Genomic DNA, 17,407 nt, shown 5'->3' with positions numbered 1-17,407 from the left:
GCAGAAAGGGGGGGTTCATCAGTTCATAGGCTGTTAACCATTTGTAATACAGATGCCAGTTATGAATAGCAGATAATGATTTATATTACTGCTAGTATTCAATGTTTCATTATGAAATTAAAAAGGATTAGGCCAGATTGAAACATTTAGAATTAATATTTTTATCTTATTGTAACAGTATTACTGAATAGGGCAGAAATAAATTTATGTTCAGAATGGCTAGTGAAATAAAGAATAAATATTTTATAAATCATTTAAAATGTTCAAGTTAAATAAATCAATATTTACCTTTATTTATTGATCTAGAACGCCTACAGTATTATGATAGCCATGACTGTAATGGTAACATTGTCAATATTTAGAAGAATATCAATTTAATTGTGTCATACAGTCATGTGACCACTCTCCTGATTATTTTGTTATTCTATTGGCTTAAACCAAACTTGTCAAATCTAGTCTAAAAATAGCCACACAATTCCTAGAAATTGTGAGAACATCACACATTAAACTATTTAACCCTTGACCTCCTGACTTTGATTAATGGATTTATCCAGTTTTGAATTTGGAACAGTTCATGTTAAATTTAAGGGATTTATATTTTGAATTACAAAAATTGAGCTATCAACAGTAAAGAGCCTGGTGAGACTGCACAGGTTTGCAGGTTAGCCTGGCTGATGGCAAAGGCTTGTTGGCTAAAGGTTAATGACCAAACCAAATATAACATTTATGTACAAGTACGGTAATCATTCAGTGACCATACCTACTCCCCCCCTCCTGGCTTTATATATTGGACTTGCCTGGCTTTTAATTTAGAAAATGTAAATGTCGGCTTGAAATCCTGTCAATAATAGCAGTAAAATCTGATTAAAAAAAAAGTCAATCCCATCCCTGTAAAAAAACTTTTTCTATAGGGATGGGAATTTTTTACCCGACTATACTGCCTACTGTACTGTATTAGTTTAATATATTACACAATGTAAATACATTCATTGAAAGTAGCAGAAAGCTTTTTTGAGAAGATCTAAACTCCAGTATTAGATATAGATGTGTAACAGGCTGATATGGTTCTGACCTGTATGTAAATATATTCAAATTAAATGGTTCCAATTCTGCAAAAAAATGTATAGCAATTTATTATCCCCCGCCGAAAAAGCGGAGGATATAGAAATAGTCTCCGTCCGTCCTTCTGTCCGTCCGTCCTTCCGTCCGACATTTTTGTCCGGAGCATATCTCTAAAAGTATTTGAGTTATCAACTTGAAACTTCATAGGTGGATAGACCTCATTGAGGAGGAGTGCACTGCACAAGAATGATAACTCTACCTTGCATGATTTTTGAGTTATTGCCCTTTGTTATTTTTCAAAATTGATTTTTGTCCAGAGCATAACTCCAAAAGCCTATGAGATATTAACATGAAACTTCATAGGTGCATAGATCTCACTTAGGAGGTGTGCAGTGCACAAGAATGATAACTCTACCTTTCATAATTTTTTGAGTTATTGCCCTTTGTTATTTTTCATACCTAATTTTTCACCTGAGTGGAGCATAACTCAAAAAGTGTTTGAGATATCAACATGAAATGTCATAGGTGGATAGATCTTATTGAGGAGGAATGTTGTGCGCAAGAATGATAACTCTTCCTATACAATTTTTGAGTTATTGCCCTTTGTTTTTTTTCATGCTATTTTGTCCAGAGCTTATTTGAAAAAGTATTTGAGGTATCAACTTGAAACTTCAAAGGTGGATGGATCTCCATTGAGGAGGAGTGCAGTGCTTAAGAATGATAACTCTACCCTGCATTATTTTTGAGTTATTGCCCTTTGTTATTTTTCAAAATTAATTTTTGTCCAGAGCATAACTCAAAAAGCTTTTGAGATATCAAAATGAAACTTCATAGGTGCATAGATCTCACTCAGGAGGTGTGCACTGCACAAGAATGATAACTCTACCTTTTATAATTGTTGTGTTATTGCCCTTTGTTCTTTTTCATACTTAATTTTTCAATTCAATTTTTTTCTCAAAAAGTATTTGAGGTATCAACTTGAAACTTCATAGGTGGATAGATTTTACTGAGGAGGGATGCAGCACACAAGAATGATAACCTACCCTGCATTATTTTTCAGTAATTGCCCTTTGTTATTTTCAGCCATCAGTTTTCACATAGGTTTCAAATCTGTAATCATTATAGCCATCAGTTTTCATTACCAAAAGACCTCTTAAAATGGAATTATTCCGCTCTACTACATATACATTCTTCCAATGAGCAAACACATTCGGCGGGGGATGGCCATGTTGACATGGCTCTTGTTAATTTTGTGATGATTTTAACCCCCAACATGCTGAATATATGTAATGGATTTGCCCTGCTTTGAATTTGGAACAGTCTATTCCATTTTTAAGGAATTTCAATATCAGTGAATGATAAAATGAGCTACGAAAATAAAGAGCCTGGTCAGACCACACAGGTGTGAATGCTGGCCATGCTCAATACTAGTGACAGACGCTAATTAATTTTGGGTCAGTAGATTAAGGTAAACTTATGTACATCATTATTAAACAATCATAAAGCATTTATTCCTGCACTGTGGGTAACTCAAAATTGGTAGAACTATTTTTCTGTCTTGATAGGTCTTTAACATAGAACTGTGTTTGACTGAATATACAGAAAATTTTGTTCTGTACATGATACACATCAAAAGATTAGCTACAATTAGTTAATTACCGGTATTATATTTATTTCCAAAAACATAGTATTAAACTCTAGCACAAGGGGAAGAAAATATAAAACAATAATATTAACTATAGTTGATGTTGAACAAATTTCTTATATAATCATGGATAAAGTTAATCTGCACTAGTGATCAACAGAACTAAAAGAATGCAAATCAGGTGAAGTATATAATTTGTTCAATAAAAACAAACACTTTTTTCCTTTCATATGAAGCCTTAGCCTGCTGCCAGCAGCAGATTCTACCAAAATGTAAAACAAATAAAATCAAGTGATTCATTATGGTCATAATACATTTGTATACATAGAAATTGATATATGGATTTTGAAATACAATGTACACTTTTTTGTAGAGGCCTACTAGATAGTTTTGGTATTGTAGTGTCAAAGAAGATTTTTGAGAGTTTTGTAATAGTTAAAACAAATAAATCTCAAGGAAAATATCGTGGTGACCCCCCCCCCCCCCCCACCACCCCCAACATATATTGTTTCTGAAACATTCTGACAGAATATAGATAATTATATATTATGTTGTAAACAATATTGTACCATCTTTGATTTCAGGCTGTATGGATAGCAGGCAACATAGGGATGTTTGTGTATGCTTACTTGCTATATAAACAGTCGGCAGATTTCTACTATCTCAGGCTTATTGTAGGGGTAAGTTTATCAGGGCATTGGATTTTTCATTTCATAGCTATCCATAATACCTTTATATGTTACTACTGAAGTAAACACTACATTGTGGCTCTTACTATTCATTTTTAGTTTCAAAAACTATAAAGCATTAAAGGTCTGTTATGGACATTCTTCATGTTGATGATCCTTGAGATGATGCACAAGTGTATAACAATACAATCTTCTTATTTAAGCTTGATTATGAAAACTGTACTTGCTAAAAACTTACCAGTGCTGGTGTCACCTGATCATGTCCAAAGTAGGGCTTGAAACCCATGTTTCCTGGATTGAGAGGCCAGACAACTTTAAAAACTAGGCCACTGCTTCCTTCAAACAGAAATATATGAATTATAGAAATATAATAACAATTTAAAATATACCCAATAATATGTGTGGTTAGCTTTAATACTGACATTTATAAAAATTTATTATTTTTATAAATATTAATTGATTAATTTTAATTAAAATAATTTTATAGATGATATTATACATGTATGTGCATTTGTTTGTATTTAGGATGCATTACCATGGGCGAGGGCTAGTGCTGCATGCCTTAACCTCAACTGTATGTTAATATTGTTTCCTGTTTGTCGTAACCTCCTTTCCTTTCTCAGGGGATCTTTAAAGGTGAGAATTATATAAATTTATATATATTACCAGTACTTGTACTTAAGTTGTCAATAAAGAAAATGATTTATTTTGTGTTTTTTGTAAATTATAGAATTAACAGTTCATAAGCCTTAACAGTGCTGAATTCACGAAATGAAAATTCTCATAATATAAAAGATGCTGTTTCTATAATCCAGCATTCCTTTTATAGAAATGAGAAATCAATTTAATGTACATTTTCTGCGTACATTATTTTTGTCTTCTATTAAATCAAATGATTTTAACAAAAAATACTGCTTTGCTTTTGATAAAAAAAGTTTTATTTCAAATACTAGTAATACATGTACATAAAATACATAAGATATACTCAAAGTTGATCCTTCAAAAAAATTATAACTAGTTTTCAATTGTACCAAAAAAGTGAATCTGTAATTTCTAATTTATTTGTCAGTCATGCTTTTTTTGAAGTAATTTTTAGGTACTTTTAAAAAAATCTTTCAGAGATGCTGCAAAGAAGTCAGTGAGACGACAGTTGGACAAACATATAACATTCCATAGATATATAGCTTATATTGATCTGTCTACATACTGGTAAGTGTATATACGAATCATTATGTTCCCCAAAATTTTTGGAGAGACATATTGTTTTTGCCTTTGCCGTCTGTCTGTCCGTCCGTCCCCGTTGTCTGTCCGTATTTAGCTTGTCTGCCCTTCACAGGTCAAACTACAGGTGGGATTTTCAACCAAACTTTACAGGAGTGATCAGAACCACCCCTAGTTGTGCAGTGCACATCACCCGTTTTTTTTTTTTTTTTTTATGTTCTGCTTCGCTGCACAAATAGGCTGCCCAGAGCTAAAATAGAAAAAAAAAATCTTGTCCGCCCTTCACAGGTCAAACTACTGTGGGATTTCAACCAAACTTACAGGAGTGATCAGTACCATCCCTAGCTTGTGCACGTCACCAGCATGTTCTGCTTTTCTGCACATTATGCCGTCAGAGCTATAAATAAAAAAATTCTTTTCTGGCTTTTCACAGGTCAAGCTACTGGTGGATTTCAATGAAAACATCACATGAGCTGACCATACATAGTTTTGGGAGACATATGTTTTTTGTGACAAAAAACCCTTCTAGTTTGAACTTTGTACATTGTATTTACTGAAAATTTCCATGAAGTGTAAATATATGTAGCATCTGAAAGTGGACATTTAACTGGATTTAAAAAAACAAAAAACAGTAAGCTCCAATAACTACATTGCTTATAACGATATTCCTTATAAAGATGCTTATGTTCATCGTGGCCCGACTCTTGTTTTCGGGTTTATTGCCCTCTTATATATAACAATATCCAGATATAAACAATGTAAATTGGATGCGGTCCCTAAATATGGTTATAAGCAGAGTTTACTCTATTGTAAAAATGTATCTTAAGCTCTCATTTCTTGAGGAAAGAAAGTTTTCGACAAAACTCCATTGTTTGGTACCAATGATCATTGTAAACAGTTGAGACAGTTTAAACATAAATTTTACCATGAAGTTTTATATAAAGATTTAGATATTCTTTGTTTTATTTACAGCTGTACATATCGGATCACATGTGTTTAATGAGAACGTATGTTTGTTTGCTCATAATGGCATTACAGAAGAAGATATTGAATCAGACGAGGAAAATGTAAAAGGAGTTCTCTCTGCTCTTAGTAACCTTGATGATGGTAACCCATACGAGACATATATTAACCCTGTTAGAGATGCTACTGAGGTTTGTGGATATAGTTTATATTAAACTATTATCTCATAGACATGGTGATAAAAATAGTTTTAAGGACGTTTTTAGGTTTTCATATAGACATATAGGCATTCAAAAGAATTTCATAAAACTAAGTATTAATAGTTTTAATTTTGCCTATATGCCTATATGTCTATATGAAAACTCTTGAAAACGTCTTTAATTGAAAATACCATAGAATGTAAAGCATGACATAAGTGTACATGTATTTTGATATAAGTGTTTGTTAGATGTATTTGTAAATATTATGCTGTATTTTGTCTTTAGTTTTATTCTTATTGTTCCTTAATTAATGTTAAGCAGAAAAGAAGGAAATAAGTATTGATATTTAACCCATGTTTTCTGTACTGAAATTGTATGCCTTTGATCAGGGTAAATCTATACCTGGAAGTGAAATCTATGTTACATATATACTTGTAATTACTGTAAAACATTGCTTGCAATTCAATTTACTCTAGGCTTCAAAATCTTTAGTAATGAATCATATCGACAAAGTTAGGATAAATTGATACATGTAGCTCAGTGAAGAATGAAATATTTCAAGGTTGAACCTTCTGTTAGATTTAAGGCTGTTAGTTTTTAGGCCTTGTAGAAGCTTTTTTATGTATTTATTTAGCTTTTTATATATTTATACATGTATTATAGAGAATATTCAATTTTTTTCTATAAATACAGGATTTATTTTCATTGAGTGGTATGAAAATAGATATTTCATGAGTGGCGGTAGCGATTAGTGAAATATGATAATTCTTATAGCACAAGATGAAAATAAATCCTGTATTTATAGAAAAAAAACATGAATATCCTGTTTATTGTATACATCTTTCTCTCTTTTGACATCATAGTTTGAAAGACTTTCTCTTTAATTTTGTATATTGGCTGAATTTAGCAGAAAGTAGTTCAACAAGACACCACTGAAAATATGGAAAATATGCTTCATTGCTGTGAAAATATGGAGAATGAGATATACATTTTATTTTATCAATATTGAATATTTCATTTATAAGTATATAATAAATAGTTTATATAATAAATTGGAAATGTTATTTATCATAACTTGTCAGTTTGCAGTTCTCACACTTTACCAAGATAACAAATAGTTTAATTATCCACTAGCCATATATATATTTCAGGAACCATCTTTGTTTGTAGTAAAGACGGTTGCGGGTATCTTCAGGACTTGTTTGCTATCCTAGCTTTAATAATTATGGTCAGCTTCATCAACAGAGGGTTATACGCGGTAATTATTAAAACTGATATCTATTGAACATATGTGTTACATGGCAATTATCTACTGATATGTAATGGGAAATACAGGTTTTTACCACACTGTCTTTCCTTTATGTAAATGAAAAATTAACAAATGATTTCCTAAGTTATATTGTGAACTATTGCAGAATTCACTTGGTAAATGGAGGTTATTGTTTGCTGTCATTAGATGACTTCAGTATGATTTCAGTTGTCAATATTTTCTGTAGGGTATTATTGTACTTAATGGCTATATGAAGAAATCATATGCATTTGAAACTAATCCTTTATTATTTTAATCATTTTAGGAGATCATATTTTGAGCTGTTCTGGTTTACACATCATTTGTTTGTGTTGTTCTTCATCGGAATATGTGTCCATGGATTACAGTAAGTCGTCCACATTGCATTCATAGTAGTAAAATTGTTTAGTATAGAGCCTGTATATACACATACAAATAATTATCTACTGACAAAGGACCATCTCAACAATCATTTCTAAAAATAGATTTGATCACATGATAAAAGAACCGTCAAATCTGTACCTTAGTAATAATTTCTAATATGTTTGTCATCTGATGGGGCTATTGAATAGGCGTAACATAGGTCTTTAATAAACTTACTGTCACCTGACCAACTTTGTTTCATGTGTTTCACATGCTTTATTTTTTTTATTAGTATAAAGCCTAATCAGACTTTACAAATAAGCTGGCTGGCCTGGCCCTATTGCTGCTGACACTCTAACAGTTAAACTATTATTATCTTATTTATTCATATTTTCCACTGGTGTGCATACCGTATACTGTAAGTACTTTTTTCTGCGGAACTTTATTTCTGATATTTCTGCAGTTCGTCATTACACCGCAGATTTAAAAACCGCAGAAAATTAAGCCTTCCTCTATGTATATGTTGGAATATTTCATCTACAGTTATTGTATAATTACAGTACCATGTATCGTTATCGGTTTTTGTAGAGATTATAGTTTTGGTAAATAGTTTTTTTAATTATTATAATTATAGTTTGACGGGTGTATTGTATTGGCTCTAGTTAACAGAAACATCTATATTGTTTATTATTGCAATCAAATACTAAAATTGTGTCCGATTTATATCGTTGTTTATGCCGCTGTTTTAATTTTCTCATTTTGAAATATATTTAACGATATAATATCAAAATGACCTTTGTTTGTTATTGTCATTTAAACATGCAATAAACAAACTCTTTTGTGTTTGTACAATTTCTGGTGTCTTATAATGTGCGATTACGCTATTGTTTATTTTTCACACTTCTTATTTATACATATAGTATTTATACAGTATTAAAATTATTGTCATTGCATTTTTCTTTCTTAATTAACGCGTATATACCGAAACTTGATGGTTACAACGAGATCCATTATCATTCATCTGTATTTAAACAGGAAGTAATCACAGGAACTTGAAATTCTATCAATATTAACGATAATATGCAAAATATACCCCACTATTATATAAAAAAAACTTATAGTATATAGGGGGTATATTTGGATATTATCATTATTATTGGTTATTTGATAGAATTTCAAGTTCCTGTGAAGTAATGTAACATCAACAAATATATAAATGTTGTCTGTTTTTTATTGGTTAATAATGTACTAATAACTTTAAAACGCAGAAATAAAGCGCACCAATGTGTGAAGGATGACACCGCAGAAATAAGATACGCAGAAATTTAAAACCCCTTATTTTAACAAAAATCGCAGAATATTAAGCCCGCAGAAATAAGTACTTATACGGTATTAACCTGTTATTGCATGATCATATTGTTTATTAAATTCTTTTGAAAACATTATGATATCACATTTTTTTTTCTGATTACATGTATTTAACATGTTAATGTAAGCAGTTATTTGAACTGCGTCACAACAAAACCAACATAATGGGTTTGCGACCAGCATGGATCCAGACCAGCCTGCGCATCCGCGCAATCTGATCAGGATCCATGCTGTTTGCTATCAGTTTCTCTACTTGTAATAGGGTTTGTAAGCGAACAGCATGGATCCTGATCAGACTGTGCGGATGCGCAGGCTGGTCTGGATCCATGCTGGTAGCAAACCCATTATGTTGGTTTTGTCATGAAGTGGCTTATTTTTGCATGTATGTTACAGAGGTATAGTGCGTGGTCAGACAAATACAGATGTACACGACCCCGAGGCTTGTCAATATAAATATGATGAATGGGGTAAAATTGATGAATGTCCATTTCCACAATTTGCTGCTTCAAGTCCAGGTGTAAGAAATCTTTTATTGTTTAACTTCAGATTTTCTCTTTGTTAAGAACAGTTGATAAAATCATTTTTACCTTTATACCATCTCCTCAGAAACCTAACTTGTTTTTAATTTGCTACAGCATATTGTTTATATCTTTGAAAAGAATATTTTCTGATTTCTTTCATGTCATTTTTAATGGTAAAATATACAGCAGTGAAAGTGATAGTACATTTGTATCAGGAGTCCTTTGTTGTCCAAAATTAGATGGATTTATAAAGAAACTAATTCACTATTACATGATCATACTGTTTGATTTTATTACTGCTGATGTGCGTATTGTAATAAATTCAAGTACAGAAAAAAATGTATATGTCATTTTTTTAGACTTAAATATTTTATTTACAAAATGGGAATGAGAAATAATTATCTTCTATTTTGTATCATTATTGTAAAATGAGTGTATTTTTTGTTTATCAGTTAGTTTTTGTGCCCCCACGTTAGTGGCGGGCATTTAGATTTACCCTTGTCCGTCCGTCCGTTCACTTTTGTGTCGCACGTAACTCAAAAAGTATTTGACCTAGAGTCATGAAACTTTACAGGAATATTGATCAGCATGTGTAGTTGTGCACCTTGGTATTTTCGTCTGGATATTTTTAGTATTTTCAGAGTTATTGCCCTTGACTTAGTAAAATTTTGCAATTTTCAACTTGTGTCGCATGTAACTCAAAAAGTATTTGACCTAGAGTCATGAAACTTTACAGGAATGTTGATCAGCATGTGTTGTTGTGCACCTGGGTATTTTCGTCTGGATATTTTTAGTATTTTCAGAGTTATTGCCCTTGACTTAGTAAAATTTTGCAATTTTCAACTTGTGTCGCACGTAACTCAAAAAGTATTTGACCTAGAGTCATGTAACTTTACAGGAATATTGATCAGCATGTGCAGTTGTGCACCAGGTATTTTCGTCTGGATTTATTTAGTATTTTTAGTGTTATTGCCCTTCACTTAGAAAATTTTTGCAATTTTCAACATGTGTCGCAAGTTACTCAAAAAGGATTTGACATAGTCATTAAACCTTATGGGCAGGTTGCTCAGCATATTTAGATTTGCACCTGGGGTTTCGCTTGTGGATTTATCCAGTATTTGTAGAGTTATTTCCCTTGACTTAGTAAAAAGATTGACAGAACAGTGGCGCGGTGGGGGCACCCGTGTCCTATGGACACATTTCTAGTTGTATATGATTTGTTTTGAGATACTAAATACACTGAGAAATCTAAGTATACATGTATGTTCTTATATTACAGACATGGAAATGGGTTATTGGTCCACTAATACTGTATTTTATAGAAAGAGGTGTAAGATTTATACGTTCAAAGCAGCAAGTTGTGATAAGTAAGGTAAGTATTTATATATTGTATACTGTCAAAAATATTTGTTTCTCTGTTTTGTTTGGCACTAACACAATTTAGGTGATATGGCATTGAAACAGGAAAAATAATTTTGGCTAACCTCGGGTGTTTCAAACTTATAGCAACACCTGGGGTCATATCAGAAATATTATATAAATTTACAACCACAAAGTAATTTAAGTTTTTAAGCTCGACTATTCGATAAGAATAAGTAGAGCTATTGTAGTCACCCGAGCGTCGGCGTCTGCGTCGGCGTAACCACTTATGTTAAAGTTTTTGTAATAGTTTTAATATTTTCAAAGTCCATTGACATATGGCTTTGAAACTTTGCACACTTGTTCACCATCATTACCCCAACCTATAGTCAGGAGGAGGTAACTCTATCAAGCATTTTGACAGAATTATGCCCCTTTTTCGACTTAGAATTTACGTTAAAGTTTTTGTAATAGTTCAAATATTTTCAAAGTCCATTGACATATGGCTTTGAAAATTTGCACACTTGTTCACCATCATTACCCCAACCTGTAAACAGGAGGAGGTAACTGTATCAAGCATTTTGACAGAATTATGCCCCTTTTTCAACTTAGAATTTACGTTAAAGTTTTTGTAATAGTTCAAATATTTTCAAAGTCCATTGACATATGGCTTTGAAACTTTGCACACTTGTTCATCATCATTACCCCAACCTATAGACAGGAGGAGGTAACTCTATCAAGCATTTTGACAGAATTATGCCCCTTTTTCGACTTAGAATTTACGTTAAAGTTTTTGTAATAGTTCAAATATTTTCAAAGTCCATTGACATATGGCTTTGAAACTTTGCACACTTGTTCACCATCATTACCCCAACCTGTAAACAGGAGGAAGTATCTGTATCAAGCATTTTTTTTACTATCAAGCACTAAGAATAGTCAAGCGTTGCTGTCCTACCGACAGCTCTTGTTGTTTTGTCTGGTCTTAGATCACAACATCTGAGTAGTTGGGTAGTTTCCTTACATGATAGCATCAGAAGCTGTTAAGGGGATTCAAAAACAGACATATACTGTTGTAGCGGTGAGTGGCTATGACCAATTTCATATATAAATTACTAATAAAAGTTACTGAAGTTACAGGTAACTAATATAATTTTAATTACAGTTTATTGTTTTTTTATCCAGGTGGTTAAGCATCCGTCCAATGTATTTGAGTTGCAGATGAAGAAGAGAGGGTTTAGAATGGGTGCTGGTCAATATATCTTCTTACATTGTCCAAAAATATCCTACCTCGAATGGCATCCATTCACCCTTACATCAGTAAGTGTACAATGCTAACAAAATGCTAGATTTAGTTAGTTTTCTTGTCTATTTTTGCATGTTGTATCAACAAAATGAAATGGGGAGTTAGTAGTGAAAATGATTTTTAGGAAATTCCAGAGAAACCACTAAAAAAATTTAACTTCTTATTCAAATTTATTGAACAATAGTAAGCTTGCATGCTTTGATTATTCAATGATTTCAAGCTTTTTATGAAACAAAGTTAAAAAAATGAAGACTTCCATAGATTTGAAATATTTGAAATAGAATGTACAAATGTGTGGTATGTTAGAATTACAATTTTAAATTGATGTCTTATGACTTACAGGCCCCAGATGACGATTATTTCTCCGTACATATTAGACGAGTAGGTAACTGGACCAATGACCTTGCGAAGGCATGTCATGTGGATGAAGCTGAGTTCAAAGAAACTTGGAAACTACCTAGGTACACAGTTGATAAAGTCTGTTGTTATATCATAATATGTCATATGGTTGTAGTACTATACACATGAATCCGTGGTCAAGTGGTTATGGTTGTTGACTTTAAACCTTTTGCCCTTTAGAACTATGAGTTGGAATCTTGCCAGGGACTTTGGATTCTTTCATGTAAGGAAGCTTACAGAAAGTCGATGGTTCTACTCAGGTGCCTATTTGTGTCTGAAATAATGCACCACGGGGCACCTGACATTTTCCTGCACCAGTAACGCTTGAAAGGTGCCATATGATTTTCACTGTGTTGGTAATGAAATTAAACCCCAAAAAATTCAAATATAAAAGAAAATGATCAACAATAATGTCATGTATATTACTCATTGTAAAAGAAAATGTTTAAAGCAGTTATTTAATTTAATTGCCATGGAAGAGGAATATAAGTTTAATTTTGAAATGGAAAGGAAAAGATAACTCTTGAATAAGTCTGCATACTTCTGATTAAGACCACCTTTAAATATAGACCACTTGTAGATCATCTGTCATATATGTCTCCATTTTACTTTCTCATTTGAATAATAAGATGTTAGAATGATGTGCTTCAAATTATAGTATTTCTTTACCTAACGGGACTAAATGCTCAGGTTTTTATGAAGATTAAGCATGTTAAATGACAGAAACAACATTGTGAGTTTTTGTTATATATCAATATGTTATTTATGTTATATAACAGTGTGGCAGTGGATGGACCATTTGGTACAGCTACAGAAGATATTTTCTCGTATGAAGTTGATATTTTTGTTGCTGCTGGAATAGGTGTTACACCTTTTGCATCTGTTCTAAAACATATATGGTAAGTTTTTGTTGGCTTTGTATTATTATTGGTCATTGTTACATATAACTGAGACGCACCATGACAAAACCAACATAGTGCATTTGCGACCAGCATGGTGTCCGCTTGCAAACGCTATAACAAGTAGAGAAACTAATAGCGAACAGCATGGATCCTGATCAGACTGCGCGGATGTGCAGGCTGGCCTGGATCTATGCTGGTTGCATACGCACTATGTTGGTTTTGTCATGGTGCGGCTCATATTGTGATTTTACTAACTTTAATACACCGGGATGTTATACTTGTTTTCACTATTTTTGTGACATCACATAACATTAATGTTTTGTTACATAGTTCACAGTATATAAGTTTTATTACATGATTTGTATTAACTTACTATGAATGTATCATTTCAAAACTTTTATTTTTGTGACATTATGCACTGTTAACCATTTGTTAAAAGTATTCTTGCTCAATATTGTTTGAGAAAACTTACTGTACATTACTTACCTGTTCCAACAATTAACATACAGTACATGTGTTCTTGGTTTAAGAGACCAAATTTCTAATATTATAAGTCTGACCTTTATATAAATGTTTGATTGTATTACTTTTGATAAATTTTATATCTTTCTGAAACAAAAAAGGTAGAAAGTCAATAAAGAAAATGCTTATATATTGGATTTAGGGCAGTTGATATTGTTATCAACTGTTTAAAGTCTAATAACATACATACATTCATCAGCTTGTTTATGTTTTATTTGATTGGACTATGCTATGTTAATTAGTTATTTAAAAAAGTATTTGGCACCCACTGATAAGTTATTATCCCCCGCCGAAAATTTTCGGGGGAGGATATAGAAATAGTCTCCGTCCGTCAGTCCGTCCGTCTGACCTTCCCTCCGTCCGTCCGTCCTTCCGTCCGACATTTTTGTCCGGAGCATATCTCTAAAAGTATTTGAGTTATCAACTTGAAACTTCATAGGTGGATAGACCTCATTGAGGAGGAGTGCAGTGCACAAGAATGATAACTCTACATTGCATGATTTTTGAGTTATTGCCCTTTGTTATTTTTCAAAATTGATTTTTGTCCAGAGCATAACTCCAAAAGCCTATGAGATATTAACATGAAACTTCATAGGTGCATAGATCTCACTCAGGAGGTGTGCAGTGCACATGAATGATAACTCTACCTTTCATAATTTTTGAGTTATTGCCCTTTGTTATTTTTTCATACCTAATTTTTCACCTGAGTGGAGCATAACTCAAAAAGTGTTTGAGATATCAACATGAAATGTCATAGGTGGATAGATCTTATTGAGGAGGAATGTTATATGTGGATAGACCTCATTGAGGAGGAGTGCAGTGCACAAGAATGATAACTCTACATTGCATGATTTTTGAGTTATTGCCCTTTGTTATTTTTCAAAATTGATTTTTGTCCAGAGCATAACTCCAAAAGCCTATGAGATATTAACATGAAACTTCATAGGTGCATAGATCTCACTCAGGAGGTGTGCAGTGCACATGAATGATAACTCTACCTTTCATAATTTTTGAGTTATTGCCCTTTGTTATTTTTCATACCTAATTTTTCACCTGAGTGGAGCATAACTCAAAAAAGTGTTTGAGATATCAACATGAAATGTCATAGGTGGATAGATCTTATTGAGGAGGAATGTTATATGTGGATAGACCTCATTGAGGAGGAGTGCAGTGCACAAGAATGATAACTCTACCTTGCATGATTTTTGAGTTATTGCCCTTTGTTATTTTTCAAAATTGATTTTTGTCCAGAGCATAACTCCAAAAGCCTATGAGATATTAACATGAAAACTTCATAGCGTGCATAGATCTCACTCAGGAGGTGTGCAGTGCACATGAATGATAACTCTACCTTTCATAATTTTTGAGTTATTGCCCTTTGTTATTTTTCATACCTATTTTTTTCACCTGAGTGGAGCATAACTCAAAAAGTGTTTGAGATATCAACATGAAATGTCAATAGGTGGATAGATCTTATTGAGGAGGAATGTTATATGTGGATAGACCTCATCGAGGAGGAGTGCAGTGCACAAGAATGATAACTCTACCTTGCATGATTTTGAGTTATTGCCCTTTGTTATTTTTTTCAAAATTGATTTTTGTCCAGAGCATAACTCCAAAAGCCTATGAGATATTAACATGAAACTTCATAGGTGCATAGATCTCACTCAGGAGGTGTGCAGTGCACATGAATGATAACTCTACCTTTCATAATTTTTGAGTTATTGCCCTTTGTTATTTTTCATACCTAATTTTTCACCTGAGTGGAGCATAACTCAAAAAATGTTTGAGATATCAACATAAAATGTCATAGGTGGATAGATCTTATTGAGAGGAATGTTGTGCGCAAGAATGATAACTCTTCCCTATACAATTTTTGAGTTATTGCCCTTTGTTTTTTTATGCTATTTTTGTCAAGAGCTTATCTCAAAAAGTATTTGAGGTATCAACTTGAAACTTCAAAGGTGGATGGATCTCATTGAGGAGGAGTGCAGTGCTTAAGAATGATAACTCTACCCAGTATTATTTTTGAGTTATTGCCCTTTGTTATTTTTTCAAAATTAATTTTTGTCCAGAGCATAACTCAAAAAGCCTTTGAGATATCAAAATGAAACTTCATAGGTGCATAGATCTAACTCAGGAGGTGTGCACTGCACAAGAATGATAACTCTACCTTTTGTAATTTTTGAGTTATTGCCCTTTGTTATTTTTCATACTTAATTTTTCAATTCAATTTTTTTCTCAAAAAGTATTTGAGGTATCAACTTGAAACTTCATAGGTGGATAGATTTTACTGAGGAGGGATGCAGCACACAAGAATGATAACCTACCCTGCTTTATTTTTCAGTTATTGCCCTTTGTTATTTTCATTCATCAGTATTCACATAGGTTTCAAATCTGTAATCACTATAGCCATCAGTTTTCATAACCAAAAGACCTCTTAAAATAGAATTATTCTGTTCTACTACATATACATTCTTCCAATGAGCAAACACATTCGGCGGGGGATGGCCATGTTGACATGGCTCTTGTTTAAAAGGGTATTTGACAACCACTTAAAACTACTGATTCTTATGCTATAGTTATCTTATTTAAGATGTAAAGTTTTAATTTGCTGCATATACAGCTATACCCTGACTGGCAGGTAGGTTGATAACAAACAAAATGCATTTTTACATGATCTACCCAGACAATACTCTATATGTTAGATCTTACTGTATCTACATATATTCTTATATTGTATTAAATTAAAGTGTGTTTTTTTTTTTTAATATTTTGGGTGCTGGTTATAAAAACTAGCTTCTTTAAAGTGATTATGAAATTTTTTGTCGGCAAATTTGTTGATTTTGAAAAATGGGAGAATTAATGATTCCAAGTTTATTTAATGGAAATAGTTTGATGTTTAATTGATAAAACACATTAGAGTATTGTCTGGGGATGCACTTCCATTTCTATTGCCAATATTTTGAAAGATTGATTATTTCATTACCTTAAAGCAGCTTTCCTAAATAATTCATTATTGTCATTCTGATTTTCACTCACTCCCTTTGTAAAAATCTCACTATTTACCTCAAAACTATAAAGAAACATTAGTTTAATTCCTGAACATAATAATATTATTTTCATGACTACTTGTTATCCACCAATTTTTTTAAATTTGACTATCATTGTTTTGCATATTTCAATTAATCGAAATTAAGCATTTTGCCAAAAATGTGGAACATTTAATTATAGGTATAGAATCCAGGTCAAATTACGGCCAAACTTGACATGATTATTCTAAGATAAGAAGACGTAAACTTTTATTTACACAAGATGAAACACAACAAGCCTAAGTCATAGCTTAGAACTGAAAAATGGACAAATATGAAATATTATGAAGTTCCTAGTTCCTACACTACCAGTATAAACAACAAAATTTATCCCAGATCCTACATCCATCAACAGTTTACCATATAATCATTGTTTATTCTTTGTTTTATTTTAATTTTAATCTTTTGAAGTAGGTAGAATCTTTGATACAGCTTAGGAATATGCTTTATTGCTTAATTTGCGTGAAAGTAATTTTTTCAATGATTTTTTATAATTATTTCTTACTTGAA

At 32.2% G+C, this 17,407-nt stretch overlaps 1 protein-coding gene across 1 annotated transcript; it reads left to right on the top strand.

Annotated features, from left to right (window-relative positions):
- Positions 1-3,297: 3,297 nt before the first annotated feature.
- Positions 3,298-14,800, top strand: LOC132749306 (cytochrome b-245 heavy chain-like). Its single transcript, XM_060739030.1, has 11 exons — positions 3,298-3,387; positions 3,922-4,032; positions 4,516-4,534; positions 5,590-5,771; positions 6,932-6,942; positions 7,355-7,435; positions 9,193-9,316; positions 10,600-10,692; positions 11,862-11,996; positions 12,325-12,443; positions 13,161-14,800. Exons 1-11 carry the CDS (start codon positions 3,319-3,321, stop codon positions 13,282-13,284), a joined length of 1,068 nt encoding a protein of 355 aa, XP_060595013.1. The 5' UTR covers positions 3,298-3,318; the 3' UTR covers positions 13,285-14,800.
- The last annotated feature ends 2,607 nt before the right edge of the window (positions 14,801-17,407 follow it).

This window comes from Ruditapes philippinarum, unplaced genomic scaffold, assembly GCF_026571515.1.
Source record: "Ruditapes philippinarum isolate M1 unplaced genomic scaffold, ASM2657151v2 ctg17887_1_1_1_1, whole genome shotgun sequence".
NCBI lineage: Eukaryota > Metazoa > Mollusca > Bivalvia > Venerida > Veneridae > Ruditapes > Ruditapes philippinarum.
The sequence above is the reverse complement of the archived record's forward strand: the minus strand, read 5'-3'. Positions and strand labels throughout refer to the sequence as shown.